The 16,810-nt window shown below is 29.8% G+C and overlaps 2 protein-coding genes across 3 annotated transcripts; one reads left to right on the forward strand and one right to left on the reverse strand.

The window, feature by feature from the left end:
• Window positions 1-42: 42 nt before the first annotated feature.
• On the reverse strand, window positions 43-2,586 carry LOC113552062 (UPF0598 protein CG30010). 2 transcript variants are annotated; one of them, XM_026954730.1, is made up of 4 exons: window positions 2,528-2,586; window positions 1,714-1,925; window positions 915-963; window positions 43-789 (listed from the first exon to the last, which is right to left on the reverse strand). In XM_026954730.1, exons 2-4 carry the CDS (start codon window positions 1,888-1,890, stop codon window positions 353-355), a joined length of 663 nt encoding a protein of 220 aa, XP_026810531.1. In that variant the 5' UTR covers window positions 1,891-1,925; window positions 2,528-2,586; the 3' UTR covers window positions 43-352. The 2 variants fall into 2 exon arrangements, with proteins under 2 accessions (XP_026810531.1, XP_026810530.1); XM_026954729.1 differs by having other exon boundaries at window positions 2,264-2,559.
• A 110-nt stretch (window positions 2,587-2,696) lies between these two features.
• Window positions 2,697-4,950, forward strand: LOC113552063 (28S ribosomal protein S17, mitochondrial). Its single transcript, XM_026954731.1, has 3 exons — window positions 2,697-3,001; window positions 3,078-3,286; window positions 4,625-4,950. Exons 1-3 carry the CDS (start codon window positions 2,882-2,884, stop codon window positions 4,794-4,796), a joined length of 501 nt encoding a protein of 166 aa, XP_026810532.1. The 5' UTR covers window positions 2,697-2,881; the 3' UTR covers window positions 4,797-4,950.
• The last annotated feature ends 11,860 nt before the right edge of the window (window positions 4,951-16,810 follow it).

Raw genomic sequence — 16,810 nt, forward strand, 5'->3', positions numbered from 1 at the left:
ATGATTGCCTAAGACTTGTATAAGTGATCCACTCTCATTAAAAGTATTAAAAATAATACTTGTAAAATCTAAACTAAAAGAATCAAACTTATTTGTTATTTATAAAATATTGAGCCTTGTACAATGATATATTATTTTTATTGTAGTCCAATTTCTACAGAGTTGTTATAGTATCTCTTACACTAATTGACAATAATTGTTATTGCAGAAAAAAACTACATTAATAAAATTTAAAAAATAAAAAAATGTACAGATCAATTTCAACAATGCAGACTTTTTAATTACACACATATATATTATATAATATATATATTTAAGATTGACACTATTCACTTAAAAACTTGAATTTTACTTATTTGCGAATCAAATGTCTGAACCAATCTGGGTTTAGAACGTACTTTTTACCATTCCACAAAAAATGTGTAGGCACATAGTTATTTGTATCATTGTATATAAACATTTTACTGAATTCAATAGCTGTTTTAGATGATACAAGTCCTATTGATCCATGTTGCTCATTGGCTGGATGGTAAACTCTACCGTTTTCAACATCCATCCAAAGTTTATCGGGTTGAAATAAAACTGTCAACTTTGGACCTGCATGGTTATGACAAAATAAGAGATTGCCATCATCACCTTTAATTACTTGATTGAAGACGATTGGATGGTCGTCACATCTAACAAAATTCCGTTCTCTACCACATAATGATATCCATGGAAAGTGTTCCTTATATCGATCAGTTGTATTTAATTTTAACCGCTTGAAAAAAAAAACTAAAAAATCTATTTCTGAAAAAAAAAATATATTTTAAAACATGTTGAAATTATTACGACATTTATTTAAATTATAAATTAAAAAATAACAGTTGTAATTGTTATTATAAAACATTTATTAAACATAACAAAATGTTTACCTTTATAAGCTGATGTAAAATTTTTCATTTTGCTATCATCCAGAAAAAGCTAAAAATTACAAATATTTTAATATTTATTCATTATCTTAAAATAAAATGAAAAATGTTGTAAAATAAGTTAAATGTCTAATAAGTAATAAGCAGTGCTCGAATTGGGGGGTAATGAATTTTACAAGTTTTAGTATCAAAATTATTTTTGATAATAGTTTATTAATTTATTATTATTATTATTATCATTTCCACGGCCCTGTATATTTTTTTTGTAGTTTGCTTGTTAATTAAATATAATATCATACTGTTCTTTGCCTATAATTTATTGTACATATATATTATGTAGACTAGTATGAAGGTAGAATTAAAATATCTGTGTAGTGGAAAAGTGGTATTTAAAATCTAATCAAGGTAGCAAAGGGGGGTGAAGCCCCCCATGGGCCTGTATTAAGTAATTGTACCCTTGGAATGCAGTTTTTAAATCGTTTGATTGAGCTCCTCTACTTAATTTTTCCAAATTCGAGCACTGGTAATAAGGCATTAAAAATGGCAAATATTTAAAAAAATATAATCATTGTATTTTTTTCCAAAGGTTATAACATGTAAATAAACATACAAATCACAAGTTTTTAGAAAAAATATTTAGAATAATAAATTAATAAAAGAAATTAATTGATTTTATTCAATAGTTAAGTTTTAGATTCTGAAGTATAGCAAGTAAAGTACTAGATATTTTAACAAATATTTTGTACCAAACATTTTTATTACATTTACCAGTTAACTAATTAATACATATTTATCTACAAACCATTCCTTGGTGATCTATGTAATAGAAATACTCTCTTATTTTGTTCTCTGGTGATTGTCCTTGTACGTAGGGTACAGTTGAGTAGGTTTTATTTGTTGTAATAATCTGAACTTTATTTTTGAAATTCGAAAAATTTTTCAAAAAATAATTAGACTTTATACAAACTGCTAAGAACATATTTTAAGACAGCTGCAGCACCGTGAATAAATAGCCTTAATAAACAAAAAAAAAGTATTCTATTTATTATGATTTTCTGTTACAAATTTAATATAAAGAACAAATAGTCCTTATTCCTTATAATGTAGTTCTATTAATAATAAATTGTTAAGCCTCCTACAATTATTTTATAATACTAAGTCGGTGATACCGATTGAATATTTTTAAATTCGTAACATATAAAATCTTAGATCTTGGTTAGAATTTTTCATTTAAGCGTATGGTACATACATAAAAACTGTGACTTAAACATTGGATAACAGATTTCATTTCCAAGCAGGTTATTTACCTAAACAGAATAATTTGTATTCTCGACTGTAATTACTATGCATACCTATATTGGCTGTATTAGATAATGGACATTTCAATGTTTGTTATGTCTTGTTCAATTAAAAATTTGTAGCTCTACAAACTCTGTGTCCCCAGCACAGACTAATATTATGACGTTATATAATATAATAATAATTATAATAAGGCACTATAGGTTAATCACAGTTTACATGCACGACTATTATTTTTGTGAAGTCACTTATTACTAATTACTATTTACTAATGTTTTTACTGTTTTTAGTAATGAGTACGAATATATGAATATTACGATTAAAGATATCTTCAATCGCGGTAATGAGTAATAATTTTCAATATTGTAAATTTCACATTCTTATCTTTATTCCATTTTATCAGTATTCAGTGCGCTTTAAGATAATATTATTATTAATATTTTTAATCTGTGATAACAATTTTAAGTCCTGTTTAGGAGATACGATGTTCGAGCATGTTTTTTTCTGTTAAAATTAATTTTTTATGCATTTGTACTTTGTAATAGGTAACTTCATAGTTTATATCAATCATATCACAATTAAAAATAAAAGAATATAAGATCTCTGATTGTTTCTTCGTGTTTTATATTGAGTTTGAGCCAAGTTTTTAACTATAATCGCTGACCATAGCCATGAGTTTAGTTGGAGCTGCTAAATCTTTACTGCTTTTGGGCCGGTGTGCTCCATCTGTCAAACAAAATGCATCAAAAATTATTGTTAAGAAATTAGAATTAGACCAAAACCTTTTAATGGTGAGTTATATAATAGATTGTTATTTATTGTACAAAAATAATATTATTCTTATGGTTTTTTTTTTTTTATGTATAGTATTTTAATAAAGATGAAGTGTACTATGCTCATGATCCAGAAAAACAATGCAAGACTGGTGATGTTGTGCTTATTCAGGAATTACCAGAAAAACTAACAACACATATTACTCATCAAGTTCTCAAAGTGGTGTATCCCTTAGGTGATGTTACAGACCCCATAACTAATAAAAAAGTAGCAGCACTACGATGTGGAACAGTTTGTTATAGGTTTGTCAAATCAATGTTTATGTACTTATTATCTATGTTCAATTTACGTACCTATATTCTTATAGATTTATTTATATTAACAATATGTTTCGTTAGATCTTTATTTTTGTTTCAATTGTAATGGACTTTTATGTTATTTGACATTGACGAGTATAACTATATCACAGTCTTCTAACTAAGTTAATTTTGTTGTATTGTTTGCAGACTACTGTAGAGTAATATTATTTTAAAATGTTGATTAACATACATTTACATACAATTCCAAATTGATTCCAAATTTTAAATAGCTGTAAACATATTAATTAGTACTAATTATTACAAGTTTAACTCACTAATATAGTAATATCATTACTAGTAGTAAAAATAACATAATTTATAATGATTTCTTTATAAATGTGGAAATAAATAATTGTTAATACTGTAGAAACACGATTAACCGCCACTGTCGAGACTGGGATAATAACAGTTAATCAAATAGTCAGTTAACAGAAATATACAATAATACAAAATATAATTTTTCAATAACCGTATATATTTTACATTGTCATTTGCAGACAAAAATAATCCCATACTAAATAATCCGTCATTTTCTTCTGTTTTTTTGAAGCACGAGCTTTTTGAGCGGCTATGTTTCGTATTTTATAAAAAATAAGACCTGCGTTGCTTTTGATTCTGCGTAGTTAGTTGGTGGTTTTAAGTCAAGCACTAAATCTTCGATGTTGTCATCAACTTCTTCGTCAACGGCAGTGACATTAAAAATAATGTGATTATCATTCAAAATTTCAATGATTGCATCATTACCTTTTTTTTTTATGTTGACCGATGATGAATAACAAAAAATGATGGTTAAATGAGTTTCTACTGTATTTGCATATTAAAATAAATTCTTTTTTATTTATCGCTTTTCTATAATATAAAATACAAATAAAAACAAATGTTATAAGTATATGAATTGTATACATTTAAAAGAATCATCAATATTGTAATTTCAAATATACTGAAAAATAATTAAGTTATGAAAATAAATTTAAATATGAAATTATTTTTTTTTTTTTAATTGTTATAAGAATAATATACTATAAACTATATTACATTTTAAAGCTTTTTGTCTAGAAAAATATTTTACTTTACATCTTAATGTACTTAAAATACTAGATAGTTACTAGAACCAATTTTCTACCAGAAACTATCCTTGAAGTTTATGATTGAAGCATTTTTCTTGTTCTAATAGGTGGCGACAGTCATAAAACTTAAAAAATATAGACTATTGTAAAATCAATACAATTATTGTTCTGCTCAGTTACATTTATTTAACTAACAATTTTATTTATTTTTTAGAGATGATTTAGAAGAAATTGATAATCTTTATGGCTTGACCGAAAAACGGTTCAATTATAATAATGCACCTAAAAGAGGTTGGCAAGAGGACAAAAAAGATTTTAGTCACAAAAAAAGCTACATCAAATACCATGAATCTGGAGAAGAACAGCCATATTCAGTTCCAAGATAAATCTTTATTTAATATGTATAAGAATGTTGTTTGTACGTAGAAACATAGTTTATTGAAAATAATAAGTAATGGATAAATTGTTCAACATTTGATGTTGATGTTTATTCTGTAAATATGAATTTCATTTGACTTTATAAAAGGATGAAAAAAAACATGTTGAGAATATTGTAATTATATTTACGAATTTACATAAATATAAAATGAAGATTCAGATATAGGAACTATATTTATTTAACTTTTCTCATTTTGGTGTAAGATTTAACATAATAGTTGAAAGTAAGAAGTAATACTAATGCAAATTATGTAATTAACATGTTTTGTAGTTAATAATAACTAATAAGCCACAAATAATTTACAAAATTATTGTTCAACAAATACATTTGATGATGAGTGCTGACTTTGGCGTGAAGGTGCGTAAAAATGTTTTTCGGTTATTTTGAAAATTCCAAAAAATTTTTATTTTAACCTTTGTAAAGTATATGAAACTTATAAAGTTTTCAATCAAAAACCACTTTCAAAGTTGAAGATTGAAGCATTTTATCAACTACTTATTATGTACACACACCAAAAAAAAAAAAAAGCATGTCATTGTAAAATCAATACATTCATCACTCCACAATCTGCTCAGTATCATTTTGCTAACACAAATGCACAATGATAAATTGTTGAACACAAATTTGACACGTCCATTATAATATAGTAAATAGTAATCATCTCGATACCTAAAATCGCTTTGAAATAATAAATAATTTCCTTCTATGTACAAAATAAGTAAATTTTAAACTGCTGTTGGTATAGGTATGATCAAATTATTCAGATTTACGTTCTTTTAATGTTTTAATACAAAAAAGACACATTTATAATACCTACATATCCTCAAATATAAACTAAAATATCATTATAATATATTTTTATAAGTATAACTGTTAATATTAAGTTTATATAAAATTGTTACTTTCATCATTATCTATCGTTTCTACCTTTATACTATTTTTAAATCCCTTAATCCCAGCAAAATTCTAATATGTCATTATCGATGATTGCAACAATTTCTATTGTTTACAGTTATATTCCTTGTAGATAATAATAATTATTACTTCAAAGTGTATTTAAACTTAAACTGAATATAATAAAGATTTTTGTTGCGTTGGAATGTACACAAAGTAGAACTCCATTATAATATAATCTTGAGAACAGATTTTAATATGTTCTGATTTTTATACAACAGTTTATAAGATATTTCCGAGATACTTTCCATAACAACAATAAATCCTATGACAATAATTTTTCCAGTAAGTACTTAGGCATTCTCGAATCATTAATTATGTTTTAAAACATACAATAGATCCGGGGTCACCAATTAATATTTTTGAAGGGCCATATTAGGAATCTGAAAATTTTTCGCTGGCCATCAAAATTATAAGTATATGTTTTAATAGTTTACAATATAAGCTTTACATTATTTAAAAACCAATAATATTATTCAAAAATAATAATTTACAACATTAACACATATAATGTCGTAATATTATGTGTTATTTATTCTTTGTCTGCGGGCCGGATAAAATGTGGCCCGCGGGACGCTATCTGATGAGTGGATAATCCATGCAATAGACATTAGTATTATTAAATGCTGACCAATAGTTTTTATACTAGATTCAATTGATCTTGTATACCCTTTTGCAATAGGGATTCTAGAGTAAAATTTATCAATAATCTGTCCAATGAAGTATGATCAGTTGATTAATTTTTTTCAAATGATTTTTCTCCTTTTTTTTTTTTGTTGATATCCAATTGTGTCTGCCACATTACTGCCTAATATTATTGTGCTGCTAATTTAACCTTCATGATTCCATGTGCTGTTTTTGTAATCTTTATGCTTTGATGTTAATGTGTTTGTAATTGTTAATCCAATATAATTTAGTAAATTTAATGCTAATATAAATTCTATAACATTGCTATTTGCTAAAACTAATATCTAACAATTATTATTAAAAAAAAAAGTAATGATTGAACGTGATATCTGGTGCATAGTGATGTGAAACTATCGTTCTACACCGCTAGATAATTTAAAATATGTCCAACTTATAAGTTTAAGGTGGCCTGAGTCGTTTCGGATAAAAAATGTATCCGTAAATGAATAACAATAAATGCTTATTTTGATGTTAATAAAGACAGCATCAATACTAACGTTTTAATCCTTAATTGATTATTGAGGACTTAAGTGGTTATAGTTTATAATGTTTATACTGTATACATTTAATTTGTCTATGCAATACTAGTGGAAATATAAAATATGCTACGTCAGCTTCTTATTGTTTTAACGGGTAGATTAAAAATGTGTAACGCTGTTAATATAGGTAAAAATAAATATATAATTACTCTACGACCTGGATATTTTATTCATTGCTAACTCGAAAATTAAATATGCGTTTTTACGTCATCCGGTTAATAGATTATCTGTGACAATAAATATTTTTTTTAGTTTTAAATGCTCATTTAATTCCATAAAATAATAAGAATAAAAACTTACGCATATGCGTATATCTGTTCTTCTTCCGGTTAAACAGCTTGGTGCCCATGTGTGGTATAAGTGGAGTATAAATGACCTTCGCCAAATGAAATTTATTTTGATTATATATATTTATAAAATCTATTAGATTCAAATAAACAAAAACAATATCCTAATCAATTCAAGGTAAAAATAACAAGGAAACGACGGATTACTACATCACTCCCCTCTGAAAATAAAAATCCCCGATTTTTGCATTTTAATACGGAGTTTTTAGTTTTGGTTATGGTGGTACGGATTGTTTTCCTGGTCCGTCAGTGTATGGTTCCATTGTTGGCTGTGCTTGTGAAAAGCTGTCGTTGTTGTGGTATGTTATTCGTTTCGAAACATAACTGAAACACATCGGTTCATGCTTATCCGTGATATGTGTTATTGTACTGTTTTTGTTATAAGCATAATCGTAAAAATTAAAAATCCACAACCCCCGATTGAAATTATTATTATTAAAATATATTCATATATGCTTACTTTATGTTTTAGACCTTCAAAACTGTGTTCATTCATACTAAGAAATTGTAAGTAACTATGTGCATTCGAGACTTCATATAGATCGTCCATTCTGTTATTTAGAAAGTTTTTGGTTTTCATTATTGCGAAATTAGTCGTATTTTAATAAGTTTTAAAAATTGAATTAGGTATGAAATCTAGACACTTTTCTTGGTTATAATTCTACCTGGTATTACCAACATACTGAACGACCTAGTAACCTGACATTTTTTTTGAAAACATGTTTGAATTCTTTGTTAAGTGTACTTGAGGTCGGCCGAAGCACTTTTTCCATATTTACCCTCTAACCAGCTCAATTCATCTGGATTTGGTTGGAATACTTTAAAATTTTAGAATTTTCATTCTATGAATGAATCCTCTCACGGGTGCACAAGAACGATTCGTCGTCCAAGTGTTAGACAGTAGGTTTCTCGACAATATTTGTGACGGACTTGTCACATTTACGTATAGTATGGGTGATGCTACACCAGCAATCGGAGACGTACGCACACAATAATTAATTAGTATCAGTAAATCAAGTTTACGGAACAATACGACCGAATGCTGGATGGACATGAAACGTCATATATTATAACGGTACAGTTAGAGTTATAGACTGCATGTACTGCATTGCACGTACAAAGCCGCAAAGGTAACGGCAAACGGTATAGTTAAGTTGGCGTGCGGCGATGGAACATCCGGCGAAAAAAATGATAAAAACATTAAAAACGTAGTGAATGAGCGTTTAACACCGAGTAGGTTGCCATGATATTGTGATGGTGGCACACTCAAACGCACGTCAATATGAATACGGCACGGTGTACGGAGTGTACGCGTCGCAACGCCGGCGGAGGCTGACGAACGGCCGAATGCAATCGAGGAGGCACACGAGTAACACGGCGACCGGTAAAGAAGCCGATCCAATTCGCAAATGGTATTTTGCGATCGTACGAAACCGCAATGTCGGTGTCGGAGACGTCTCGCCGATACATTGTAAAAGCAAAGAAATTGAAAATAAATCAAATATCGCGTGACGTGGCATTACGGAAACTCACAACCAACGGTCAGCATGTGTGTGTGTGTGTGTGCTGCAGTGACGACGTCTAGTTGCGGTGGCACGACGGTACTGAACGAGATCCATATATTGTATAATATATATATCCCGACTGTGACCGTGGTAACGATATATATTTATTTATTATACATATCAAAATATTGTAGTGACATGATTACATCGCTGACATGTCAGTTTTGCATCGGCATCGGCGTGCGCTCGGAACGCTGCATGTATATACATTATACATATCAATCTGGCACTTGCTTCACCGGCCGGTAATTTGATTGGGAATGCCGTTGACCATCACGGCAACGCTGACCTGTGAACAATTTCCGCCGCCGTCGTAACGTGCCACATCACCGTGGTAATATTTGGTACTGTAATCGGGCGGCGTCGTTAACCGCGATTTCACAGCTAACCACCACGCCGCCAAAGTCTTTGGGTGGCCGAATAACGTGCGTAGTGGATTTATAACGACATAATTAGTTTACTTAATGGCTATTGCAGCATTTTATCCGTGTGGTGCAGTCGTTCTGTTCGACGATAAGGCACCAAAACGATGACGATTTTAAGTGTACCAAAACACTCGTCACTCAATCAACACTAACTAATTTTTAGTTATGTGTATTTATTATTTATTCTTTCAATGTTTATAAAACTTTTAAACGATTATAATCTTCTAACAAAAAAGAACATAATTAGTACCTATATAAGATCTGAATTTCTTTTTCAAAAGACTTTTATAACTAAATTCCATTCAGCTGTATATCATTATGTTGTCGACTAACGGTATACTACACAGAGTGTCAAGTTAAATCAGCTGCAGATAGTAGATATAAGTACGTAAAAAACACTTTGATTAGACATTATATAATATGTTATCATCAGTGTGTTGCTCTACGCATAAATGTAGTGAAATTGTCTGTACAATGCGCCGGACAAGCAAAGTAATGCGATACACGTCATAATAATAATGTGTATTATTATTTTTATTTTATTTATATATTATTTGATCATTTTAGCTTTAAATACAGGCATTATTAGTAAAATATAGTGTATCCTAACTATTTTTTAACTAAACAATATCAATTATTTTATTAATCATTCATTACCATGGTCACTTGTTCACGTTTTTTTAAACATTATATTATACTAAATTATTATGCACCTAATTTATTACACTAGGTACTACATTTATTTTATTAAAAAGGTAACTATAAAAAAAAAATACATCAAGTATATGACATTAAATAATATCTGCAATTAAATCACAGTTAAAATAATATTTTATTATATTTATATAGTTATAAATGTGTTAATGTAATAATGTTACATACTTATTTAAATATAAGTTTATTGTTTAAAAGTTTAAAATTATAAAATGTAACAACCTATAAAAAAAAAAAAAAAATTATGACATTATGTATTTTGTTGGTACAGGTCTTTTTTATCGTATTTTTATATCGGAGATATTTTCTGGGGCTTTTTGATAATATAATAATTGATAATAAATTGATATAGTGTTCACACAATCATAATATAGTATACTTCAGATTTCTGCTTTACCGGAAACCCTTTTTTTCGCGATTTTGTTAATAAAAAAGATGGTGAGGTCAAAATTTACCGCAATTCATTAATTTTTGAATTATAGCATTTTGAAGTTCGAGTAGTTTTGCAGTTTATTTAACAGTTAGTTTAATGTTTCAAAATTAATTCGCAAGCCCATTTTGACACTCCCGTGCGCATGGCTAAGTATATCATATAGACACATAGAAATTTTAATTTTAATCGAATAATTAACTTTTAATATTATTTATATACAATATTGTAAATATTTATTAAACCACTATTAACTATCCTTATTATATATTTATTTTTAATCAATATTAAATGTTTTATGTATATTGAATTCAATATATTTTATAGTCATATAATTTAACTAATACGTATTAAATAAATTTAAATTATTATTGTAATAATAATTATTTATTATAAATAATGAACAACAAATATTAATTTTTAAATATTTAGTTATTTAAAATTAAATATTTATCAACCTTTATCATTGACAATTGTTACTTGGGTAGGTGGCTTGCAAACACTCGTTTTTAGTTTTAAAAGTAATTAAGTTTTGCTTGAGAATGCTACTAAAATTTGCTACTATGAATGAAGATAAATTAAAGGTCACCTGACACCTTGTAATTGTGCCGTATTAAATACGTCCGTTGTGCATATTATTATTAGTAGGAATATGCTTCCTTACAACCGTAATGTAATATATACATATTACATATAGTATTATTGTCAATCAGTGGCCAATATATTTATATATTTGTAACTCTTCTTGGTTAGCGGTATACAAGACATCGACATTCGACGGTTTGGTTTTCAGTGGTTGTGACCCACGGCCTTTAATTCGTTTTTATACAACCGGGCGCGGGCGGACGCGGTATCGTTCTATGCCGTGGTGTTCAAGGTGCACGAATAAGGTGAGAGAACCATCTCGTGCCGACAGTAAACTATATAAAATCACCAAGGTTGTAATCCGATATTAGTCCACAGTGCTACCGATTGTATGTTGTCAAAATCCATTCGAATAGGCGTGAAATAAATGTGCCCAAGATGGATATATATTCACCTCGAATGTGCTGTTACGCGAATATTGTCGTATTTACATAACCGCGTGTGTATAAATGCACGATTTAACGGTCACTCCATGTAAGGTGCAGTTGTTGATACGCATTCGATCTCGAAATACGTTTCCTTTAATGATGTTCACCGGGGAAATGCGGGTTGAGGGTTCATAATGTTCATATCCATCTCAGTTTGGACTAATTTTTAGATCACAATCCTCTAGATCCACTTACAAGCCTATGAACTATAAAAAATAATATTGAATTAGAAGGTACCTATTATTTTGCGCGCCCGGAATATAAAATGTATTGTCTTTTTTTTTATTTATGATAATAATTAAGATTATTATAATTTTGCAATCATAAGACAAATATATCTATGCAGGTTATCTGGCGCCATATCGCCTTCTGCACAACGGGACGGCTACTGGGTACAACAGCGGTACAAGGTTCTAGGTCACATTGTATACGGTCTTGTTCACGCTATAACCTTTGCGTAGGGTTCTCTTACGTTCTGAACACTAAAAAAATACGTAAAATCAATTTTTTACGGCGAAATAATCAAAAAGTGACGAAGGCCTAAAATATAAATGAAAATATCGAACATTAAACGTTTTTTTGTTCGTTAACTGTTCCAGCCACACTACTGACAATGTATGTAAAGTTCTACTTTACATATTGTGCACGGACTCGCTTTTGTTTCCCCGTCCCGTTGTCGCAACAGTTATCAAATTTTCCACTGTCGCCTGTCGACGATATACAGTAGTTGACGAACCGACGACGTACGAAAAATTGTGGCTCTTAGGAGAAGCCGTCGCATGAGACGACTGCAGCGATGCAGTATCGCGGGTACGAAAAATAAGAGGCAATACGGAGTTTGGCGATAAACCACCAACGCACGTTCTCCGGCACCCCGTCTTGTGACGAGTTCACGGGTATCGCACGGTCGGTTATTACCTAACGCATAAGACTTCCTCTGCATGGCGGCCAGCCGAACGACACGCGCCTTATACGATCACGCGGCTCGGCGGCGACAGTGACACGGTGGCTTGCGGTACCGAAGTGGACAACGACGCTGCCTTAATGACACCAATATCAGTTGTGGCAATTGTTACTGATGTACGAGAGCTCGACAATTAATCGTTACGTAACAATGTGACCGACTGCTTAATTTTGGATACGAAACGTCATATATAACGATATAGTTAAAGCGATGCACTGCATGCACTGCATTTGCACGTATAACAAATAGGTAACGGCAATCGGTAGAGAAGTTGGCGTGCGGCGATGGAACAATCCGGCGAAGAAGCCGGACAACAACGATAAAAATATTAAAAACGTACCGAAGCATTTGACACCGAGTAGGTTGCCAAGAAGTGGTGGCAATCACGGACGCACGTCCATATAAAAACGGCGTTAGAGGACTTGGAGCAGGAGTGATGAGGCACATGAACACATAAAAAAAATACGGCGACCGATAAAGAAGCCGAACCAATACGCAAATGGTGTAATTTTGCGACCGTACGAAACCACAGTGTCGGTGTCGGAGACGTCTCACCGAGATATTGTAAAAGCATAAAAATTAAAAATAAACCAAATATTGTGTGACGTGGCATTACGTGGAAACTCACAACCAATGGTCAGCATGTCTTTGAGTGCTGCAGTGACGACGGTACTGAACGAGATCCTTAATATATTATATCATATATATCCCTTACTTTGACTGTGGTGAGTGGTAACGATATATATATATACTTATTTATTATATACCAAAATATTGTATTGACATGATTACATCACGTCATCACTGCATGACATCGTGCTGTCAGTTTTGCATCGGCATGCGCTCGGAACGCTGCATGTATATACATTATACATATCAATCTGGCACTTGCCTCACCGTCCGGTAATTTGATTGGGATTGCCGTTGACCACAGCAACGCTGACCTGTGAAAAATTTCCGCCGCCGCTGTAACGTGCTACTATCACCGTGATATTTGGTACTGTAATCGGGCGGCGTCGTTAATAGCGCTTTTACAGCTAACCACCATGCCGCCAGTCTTTTAGGTGGCTGTATAACCAGTGCCGTATACAAAGGGGACGTAGGGGTCAGATCCCCTCATTGACTTTTTATATTTTTTTTTGTTTTTGCTTACATTATGCAGTATGGACTACAACGTAATATTTTGTGATATTATGATCTATCGAGCTATTGAATTTTGACAATTGTATCAATGCTGAATACCATTATAATTTTATTTTATTTTATTTGTAGCAAAGTAATGTTTATTTAGTCCATATATATATATATATATTATAATATATATCCTGACTGTGGCTATGGTGACGATATATATCGAAATATTGTAGTGACATAATTACATCACTGTCAATAAGCTGTAAATACCTGAAAGCTTAACAAAGTAAAAATTAATTTAAAAAATATATATAAAAATATGTGTATATTGCATTTCTTTCGAGTTATGTATATAAATATAATTATAAATAGATATGCTTGAACAATTTAAAATAACAATACATTCTTCATAGTTTGTTCTTTCAAAAATATAAAAATATGAAAATTTGTAAATTATTTTAAACTAACTTAATAAATCAAGACATATAATATAGATATTTTTTTGTTTGATCTTGGTAAAAACAATTTTATTTATACAAATAAATTGTTTTTTAATAGTATTTGATAATAATGTGCAAGAGACAGACAAATGTAAACTTTGTTTCTTCCTGCTAGGTACCTATTTGTGTTTTCTTTTATTTAAAGTAAACAACGATAGATATGTAGCCATGTAGGATTAGGTAATTGGTCAAAGTTCATAAAATATATAGATTAATTCAGTTGCTTATATTTATTTGATAAATACGATTTTGTTTTGCTTGCAATAGTTATTAAAAAAAAAAAAATAATAACAGACTTGATAATTTTTTTTTATTTTTACATTACATAAACGTATAAGCACTTGAAGTTTGAAATGTTTAAATTATTGAAACATTTGTTAAAATTATTATCATTTTCATAATTTACAAAATATTTTGAAATTTTAGTTTTTTAATTAGAATTTTATAGGAACACAAAATAATTAAAATATGTGCGTTGTGGTCCATAGGTGCAAATCCACCTATAATAATAATAATAATAATAACCCTGTACTCTGGGGATGCTCAAGTTTCTCCAAAATTAACTTATCAAATATCAATGACCCGTAATTATTATTATAATAAATTATGAATTTTGATATTTATTTCATATAAATATGAATTTATATTTTATTTTATATGTTCCATATACCATTGTAATTGGGCTCGCCCATTTAAATCATAATACAGTAGAACTCTTCTCATCCACCCACAGTTGGTTCCACTCTTCCGACCATAGTATTATCGATATGAATAATTTAAAAATACATTTAGATTTTCCAATTTATGGTAGATATATAAAATTAATTGCTACTTTAATATTTTCCTTATAAGGGTTCTGTAATTTCTGATAATTCGACCTTTTTCGCGTACCAAACTACCGACTACACTCCCCCCAGTCGCAAAGTTGAAAAGTGAAGTTCTACAATAAAAAAAAAATACATTGAGTATGCTAACCACCCTTAGCACTCCCAGAATTCGCGCCCAAGTGATAACGCGGATCAACGCCGTTGTCTCAAAACTATATAATATGTTTCTTATTAAACCAATAAAATATAAAATAAATTTGCATATAGTCTGTACTCTGTATTATCATATAAATCATCATCTATTAATATATCTACTGAATAGATTTCATCTATTCTGTAATTCTATGAATATGTAATGATACCATGTATTACTCTATGTTTGATAATGATGATACTTAGTTTTTACCAATTACCATTTACTTAGTATTATTTTATCTATGGTACTTACTACTTAGGTACATTACATACAATGTATTTACAAGATAATTCTGCGGTCAAATAGCCATCAATATTGAAATATCTACATATTATAGGGATTACATTTTTACTTTACATATTATAGTAATCAGTAAACACAGATTGATCAACACTTATGTCTTTATTGTAACTAGATTCTATTGAATTTCATGCGATAATATATAGAAAATGAAATATGATTATATGAAGTTGATTTTGAGACAAAATGTTATAATATGTGCTTATCTCAAAAATCATTCATGACCATAACTAGTATTATGCATCGAGATAAGATATACAAACAATATTAGAGCACGAGCAATTTCCCGTGATTTTGTAGGTAGGTATTTAGTTAAATTTTGTCTATAAGAAAAATGTATTTTAAAAAATAGAAAAACTATTTTTAAATCACAGAAAAACGTATTAGCTTAAAATTTATGATCCCTTTCATTTTGGTACCAGAGAGGGCCCGAGGCTTCCGCCCCGGATAGACCTCTCCTTAATCGTTGGCGACCCCTGGACTAAACGGACGGTATATCGACTCAAACTGAACTACCGTACACAATAACACTGACTTATTGCAGCATTTTCTCCAAGTGTAGCAGTCGTCCTGTTCGACGATAACACACAAGGTCAACTTACGAACGACTGGTATTTATATATATGCTGACTATGCTAATTACATACTAAGACGAATGGTGAATTGTTGGGCGGCTAGACATTTTACGCATTAAAACCATATATAATTTTAAATGTACCAATACACTCGTCACTCAATCAACACTAACTAATTTTTAGTTATGTATATTATCATTTATTTTTTCAATACTTATAAAACTTTTAAACGATTATAATCTTCTAACAAAAAAAGAACATAAGTAGTACCTATAACTCGGCTATAAGACCTAATATTTTTTTTAAAAAGACTTTTAACTAAAAATATCCATTGAGCTATATGTTATTATGTTCTCGACTAACGGTATACTACACCAAGTGTCAAGTTAAATCAGCTGCAGATAGTATGTTAAAACACTTTGATTAGACATTATAATATTATTATCATTAATCATTAATGTGTTGCTCTATGCATAAATGTAGTGAAATTGTCTGTATAATGCGCCTGACAAGCCGAGTAATGTGATACACATAATGTGTATTATAATTATACTTATATTATTTGATTGTTTTAGCTTTAAATACAGGCATTATTAGTTGTAGATAGTTATTATAAAACTAGTATTTATAATCAATGATATTACTTTAGGTAACCGATGCACAATATAATTACGTTACCCGATCGATTTTGCGTTACAATACCATAATAGGTATCAAAATTATATTACTTA

Source organism: Rhopalosiphum maidis, chromosome 2 (genome assembly GCF_003676215.2).
Source record: "Rhopalosiphum maidis isolate BTI-1 chromosome 2, ASM367621v3, whole genome shotgun sequence".
Taxonomy (NCBI): domain Eukaryota; kingdom Metazoa; phylum Arthropoda; class Insecta; order Hemiptera; family Aphididae; genus Rhopalosiphum; species Rhopalosiphum maidis.

Coding starts and splice junctions, on each gene's coding strand:
- LOC113552063 (XM_026954731.1), top strand. CDS start 2,882: ATGAGTTTAGTTGGAGCTGCTAAATCTTTACTGCTTTTGGGCCGGTGT. Junction 3,002..3,077: donor TAGACCAAAACCTTTTAATG/GTGAGTTATATA, acceptor TTTTATGTATAG/TATTTTAATAAAGATGAAGT. Junction 3,287..4,624: donor TGTGGAACAGTTTGTTATAG/GTTTGTCAAATC, acceptor TTTATTTTTTAG/AGATGATTTAGAAGAAATTG.
- LOC113552062 (XM_026954730.1), bottom strand. CDS start 1,890: ATGTTCTTAGCAGTTTGTATAAAGTCTAATTATTTTTTGAAAAATTTT. Junction 964..1,713: donor ACATAGATCACCAAGGAATG/GTTTGTAGATAA, acceptor TGTAATTTTTAG/CTTTTTCTGGATGATAGCAA. Junction 790..914: donor TTTTACATCAGCTTATAAAG/GTAAACATTTTG, acceptor TTTTTTTTTCAG/AAATAGATTTTTTAGTTTTT.